This window comes from Diceros bicornis, chromosome 17, assembly GCF_020826845.1.
Source record: "Diceros bicornis minor isolate mBicDic1 chromosome 17, mDicBic1.mat.cur, whole genome shotgun sequence".
NCBI classification, from domain to species: domain Eukaryota; kingdom Metazoa; phylum Chordata; class Mammalia; order Perissodactyla; family Rhinocerotidae; genus Diceros; species Diceros bicornis.
This window is the reverse complement of record NC_080756.1, coordinates 18,354,451-18,360,450: the sequence shown is the minus strand read 5'-3', so window position 1 is coordinate 18,360,450 and position 6,000 is coordinate 18,354,451. Positions and strand designations below refer to the sequence as shown.

The window sequence follows — 6,000 nt, the reverse complement described above, 5'->3', positions numbered from 1 at the left end:
TCTCCGTTGCTGAGTGGGAGGTATTTGCCCGCTCCACAGAGAAAAATGCTTTGCGTTTATTCCTGGCAGGAGCTTTGTCGTCAAAGAAGGTACTTCTAGACTTTTATACTGGATGGATTTTACACAACTTCGTGACCTGAAAAATAACTTGAAACAGAAGAGCCAAAGCAGATGGAAGCTAATTTATCTATATTTTGTGCCTCCAAAGTTTTGAAGGGTTTAGTGTTTTCAGAAACTGAAATTTGAAAAGAGTGACAGTTTACCCTTGTGTTGTCCTTGGAAGGAAGAGTATTTCTTTAGGGAGTAGAGTTCCAGGAAAGGAAGGTGCCTTGAGCACATAAGGATTCCGAAGCTAACATGTGCCCCCAGGTAATGTTAACTATGCCTTACTAGTTTAGGATAGGAGTTGCTTGAGGATATGGAATATATTGTGGTAGTTGTATGTGGTTCCTAGCAGTGAGTTGCATCTAAGTAAGTAATAAAAACTAGCGTTTCGGGAGACTCCCATCTTTCGATCTCCCTGGCTGATCGTTCCCCTGAGGGGTGGTTATGAACATCACCTAGTCCATTCATGCCTCACATCTTCCGAAGAGAAAAATAACCGTGTCAGGGAAGAAGCTATGCGTTGCAAAGGTTGTGAATGAAGGTTGAGAGTGAGATGGTTTGTTCTGGCCTCTTTTCAGAGTGGTGATTGATGAATGCTGTATGTGTTGCCGTTTCTTCCAGAGCTGACCTGTCCTGGACACAGCATAACTAACGAAGCTGCTGCAGGATGAGAAGATGGCAGCGCGGCTGCTCGCACCACCAGGCCCTGATAGTTTCAAGCCTTTCACCCCTGAGTCACTGGCAAACATCGAGAGGCGCATTGCCGAGAGCAAGCTCAAGAAACCACCAAAGGCCGACAGCAGTCACCGGGAGGACGATGAGGACAGCAAGCCCAAGCCGAACAGTGACCTGGAAGCAGGGAAGAGTTTGCCTTTCATCTATGGGGACATCCCACAAGGCCTGGTCGCGGTTCCCCTGGAGGACTTTGACCCATACTATTTGACGCAGAAAGTGAGTTGGAGGAGGAGGAGGAACAGCTCCAGATACTCCTTTCCCGACAGACTTAGGGAGATGGGGGAGAAGGAACTGTGTCTCTTTGCCAAAGTTTGGATAAGTAGTTAACCTTTTGTTTCACTTCTGGTTCATGGGGATTATTTTTCAGTTTAATTGCTGCTCAGGGTCATTTGTGGGTCTCGGCACTTCTCAACTCTGTTAATAAGACTTCGTTTTTGGCTCCAGGCCAGATCAGAAAAAGATTAAACAGATTTAAAAGAAGAAATATGTGAAATGGGACTATTTAATAGAGTCCAAGAAAGATGGCATAAGAAAAGATGGTATAGCCCTGTCTCTCACACACACGTTCAAAATTCTATCTTTAAATGTAAAGATGATGTAACTATTGCAACATCAGCAGAGCCTGTCATTAATATAATGGAAATGATAGATTTCTACTGTTTTCTGGCTCCTTTGTGACCTTCGATAATAGCTGTTGGGGACAGGAATAGAATAGAGTAAACCCATCTGGGCCAGTGAGGAGGCCAGGTCTTTGGCCTTGTTGCATAGTGGTCTGGGTTGAGCCAGCACTGATTCTTGCGTTGGAGTCAATTCTGTTATTCCTGCTAGTAAGGAGCATGGGTGAAAGAAATACCAATCTTGGTTTGGCTAAGAGTTTCAAACTGCTCTAACAAACACTTGACCAGACCTTGGGTTTCTTTCTCACGAATATCTTTTGAAACAAGGCAACAAGTGAAGAAGCAAAGCCCCCTGCTTGATTCACCAGCCAAGTGATTAGCCACTGAATACTGAGGACTGGCGTCAGACACCATTTTAGGGGATCCTCATTTGACAGATGTCATTTAAAGAATTACATCGATAGGTAATTCTTTAGGAGGGAAAGGCTTTGTGTAATTATATATTTACAAATACAAAGCTTAACTAAACTGCCTTTATTAACAAAACTGCCTTATAAACTGCCCTTAACTAAATTGCCTTTCAATCTTTCAATTTGGAAGAAACTTCAGTTCTTTGCCTCAATAATGGGACAGAAGTAAGATGAGGACAGTATCTCTTGACTGAGCTGTAGTTGTGGAGGCATTTTTAGTTTAGGATGGCAAAAGTGGTTAAGACGTTGTCTACACGAAATGATCCTCTCCACCATATACTTCTGTTGCATCTCAGAACAGCTATGTAACAGGATACAGTGGAACCAGGAGCCTGTATCTTCCACTGGGAAATTTAGAAAGTTTAAGTAACAAAATATGATATGATACAAAGAACAGTAGACTGGAAGTAAGAAATCCTGACTCTACCGTAATTCACCATGTTTATTATATATATTTTTCTGTTTTAGTATATGTATTGTTCAAGCTACCACAACTAATTTATGGGAGAAGAAAGTAATCAATGAAGAAAAACCTTCTCAAAACTAGTTCATGTCCGTTAGCAGGTCACTTCACCTCTCTGGGCCTAAATTTTCTCATCTAGAAACTAAGAAGTTAGAATTTCTAAGGGTGTTTTCAAATACCAAGTTCTGGGGCTAAGCAGTTTTCATAGGATGTCACTGCTTTCCCAATTTACTTTTCCCTTTCTTAAAGTCTAACTTCTTTACCTGGGCCTTTGCCAAGTCGGGGTAGGTGAGTGAGGGAGGAGGCAAGGATTAATTTTATGGGTGAGTGAATAAGGGAACATGGAATCTTCGGCTGTTTTTAGAAAAATACTTCATTCACTGTAAAATTTTGAAATACATTTCTCTCCTCTTTCCTACCCTTGCATCTGTCATCTTAGTAGAGGTAAAAAGAATTGACAAATCTCAGGGTTTAGGTTGTTCAGATTTTGGCCAATTGTTATAACTTTTTCAGAAGATACTCTTATAGCAATAAGCAGATAGGTAAAGCCCTTTGGACTCTGGCCTTTCGGGTGGCTAAAACCTCTTTGCTTTTGTTTGAACTATATATTTTTCCAACTCAAATACAAATTAAATTTTCTTTTCTTAAACCTGACTTAACATAGGAAAAATATACAGAGCTATTGGTTGTCAGAGCCCAATTTTCCTTTGCATGCCGTTTTCCCTGGTTCCTGCCCTGTAGACAGCCTCTTTCCTTCCTAATGCCTCAGATTTCAGAGGCCCTGGCTTGGGAGTGAGGACCCAAAGAGAGTGGATCTCTGGCCCTGATTGGTATCATTCCTGGTATAGGCCAGATGTTGATGGAGTTCCATTAGGGGACTGGCTTTTTGTGATAGAAAGTCTGACTACAGCATTTGGCCTCACCACAAGGGTAAATAGTTCGTGGACAGAATAACTTTAATGTATTTTTTTAATCCTTTTTGAAGAATTTTGAAACATACCACCATGCAGAAAAGTTCATAAAACAGAAATACCTAACAATACTTATTATAAAGCAAACTAACACCCATGGCAAGAAAGAACATTAGTAGCACTTCAGAAGTATTAATTGTACTTTTCAGGAAGAGATTTTTCAGTTGATTAAAAATAATATGCTTGCTGAAGTTTACTTTCAAATCTTCACTGGCATTACTAATACTTCTTACTAACTAGGCCTTTTGCTAGGCTGAATTAGCAAGGTCTCCCCTACAAGGAAGCACACTGGGAATTAACCCACAAATCAAAGAATCCTGAGAGTAGAAATGACTTTAAGAGGACATTCCCTTCCATTTGTTTTTCAAGGGCCGCCTTAAATAATTCTTGCAAAATAGAATTTCTTTCCTTTGCTAAATGATACAAGGGGATATCTTTATCTTGTCCTCATAGGCCTCATTTTCTGATTAATCATTTTTGTGACTCTCATAGAAACTTGTTTCTCATTTCCTTCCCTCTGTGTTTTAGAAGGTGAAAGAAAACTAATCCTCTATTAATATAGAGGTTGTATCCCATTGTGGATTTTACACTCTCCAGGGACACAGGGCCATAAAACTTATGTCTCACATTTTCAAGCTGCTCCTGTACCGGCTGGTGCGTGTTTGCGCTCTCATAAGCTGCTGAGGTCCTCAACAGCGTTGTCCATGTTGCATTTCAGCTGAGTTTCCCACCTGGTCCGTGAAAACAGCCCAGAGCATCCTCTCTTTGGATTGCTCAGACCTGCCAGTGCTACAGCATTTTCGTCACCTCTTGGTACTTTGTTTTCATGTCTCCTTTCTTTGGCTTTCTTGTTTTTCAGCTGTTTCCTGCAAATAATTGAATTTAAGGAACGTTCAAATTTATTATTTATTTAATTTTTAAAATAGGTAATATATTTACATGGTTGAAAATTCAGTAAAAGGTATTCAGTAAAATGCCTCCCCTTTACACCTCTCCCTCATCTGTCCACTTTCTGTCTCCCTGCACAGACACCAGTGGTAGTAGTATTTTCCAGAGTTTCTTTATAAACGTACAAAAACAAATAGGTATTTTAAGGAACTTGAACCTTCCTGAATGCCTTTGTTCTTGGTTTTCTTTCTACTATTTTCTTAAGCCTATTGAAGTATTAATTTTATTTGTTTTCCCTTCTTTCATATTATAGAGTCTTAAGTTTTATCAGTGTAAATTCTCAATTCATTTCTCCCTCCCCCACACTTTTTTTAGTGAATCAAATCAAGGACTTTCTCTGTTGCTCAAAGTGTCTTTCTATTTTCACTACAAAAAATACTTTCCAATGCTTGATAATAACTTGTTGAATTTTAAATGGCCACGTACATTCCTAATAACTGTCTTAAGTAGGGCAGCAAGAAAGTCTATGGATTAAGTTGAAAGAAGGCCTTCAGAGTTGGCTCCTCCTCCCCTTCCCATTTCTTAAAACTGATCATTGATATGTGTGTCCTTTTTATTTAATGGGTATACCCTCTTATAAGAAAGTCCTATAAACAAAAATCCAAATTACAGAATTGACTGATGTGCCTTTAAATAGGGCACATTCCTGTTTCATTAAAATGTTATATGGGGTTTCCCAAAGTTCATCTACCTTCACCTTTTCATGTCTACCTTTTCCTGCAAATTGGAGTTCACTGAGAATCATAGAAAATTAGGATATGGTAGCCTTAGACATCATCTAGATCAGCCTCCTCATTTTATAAATTTAACGAGGTGAAGTGCTTTGTCAAAGCCAACACCATGGTTTGTGGTAGACTCAGGACTAGAACTCGTGCCTCCTGACTCTGAGTTCATTACAACATATTTCTGGTTCCCCACTTCTCTAATTTTTCATTGAATGATCCTCTGCCTCAATTGGCTCAGTTCTTTTGAAGCTAGGCAGGTGAATCCCGAGACAGAAGAAACCCTGCTTTTCCATTCACCTCCCTGATAATCCCTGTGGTTTAATAACCCTTCCTAAGAGTTGTGTCCTAAGAAATGCAGTGCTTCTTGGGGAGAGGATGACATTTGTGTTAGCTCCAATATTTTATCTCTTCAAGTAGAGGAGCCCTGAGTCTCTAGCAGTCCTTGACAAGCTATTCCAGAGACCTGGGCTCAGTTTCAGGACTGCTAAAACTGTTCAGCTCGATGTGTAATCTGGACGCAATTGATTTAACCTCTCCACATATTGTTACTTTTTAAAGGAAGATCGTATCCTACCCGCCCCAATCCCCCAGCCTACCAGCAGAATGGTGTAGTGAAAAGAGCAGCTAACTGGGAATATAAAAACCTTCAGTTTAGTTCTGCCTTTGCCTCTTGCTTGCCCTTGGCCAAATCACTTAAATTCTCTGGGCTTCAATGTCCTTATCCACAATGTATGCAAGATCAGAGTTGGACCTATATCTGTATCTTTCTAACTGTGTTTCACACTTATGCCTATCACATCTCATGTTTTAGCTTTGGCAGACCACTCTCTGTTTCCTTAGTGTCCCCTGCCTTCTGATCTCCATCCCTGCCTCTTGGAATGTACTCTGTCCTTGAGCTTCCCGTTTTGACACTCTACCTATTCATCCAGGCCCAGCCTTGAGGCCTCCTCTTCTTTATAGCCTAAC

At 40.4% G+C, this 6,000-nt stretch overlaps 1 protein-coding gene across 7 annotated transcripts in view; it reads left to right on the top strand.

Moving 5' to 3' along the window:
- Positions 1–688: 688 nt before the first annotated feature.
- SCN8A (sodium voltage-gated channel alpha subunit 8) overlaps positions 689–6,000 on the top strand; it is a 115,650-nt gene continuing 110,338 nt past the window's right edge. For 2 of the 7 annotated variants that reach the window (XM_058558229.1, XM_058558228.1), the window contains exon 1: positions 689–1,056. In XM_058558229.1, coding sequence (XP_058414212.1) covers positions 781–1,056 — 276 coding nt within the window. In that variant the 5' untranslated portion in view covers positions 689–780. The remainder of the gene's footprint in view (positions 1,057–6,000) is intronic. The other 5 variants (XM_058558233.1, XM_058558231.1, XM_058558232.1 and 2 more) reach the window with 4 other exon arrangements.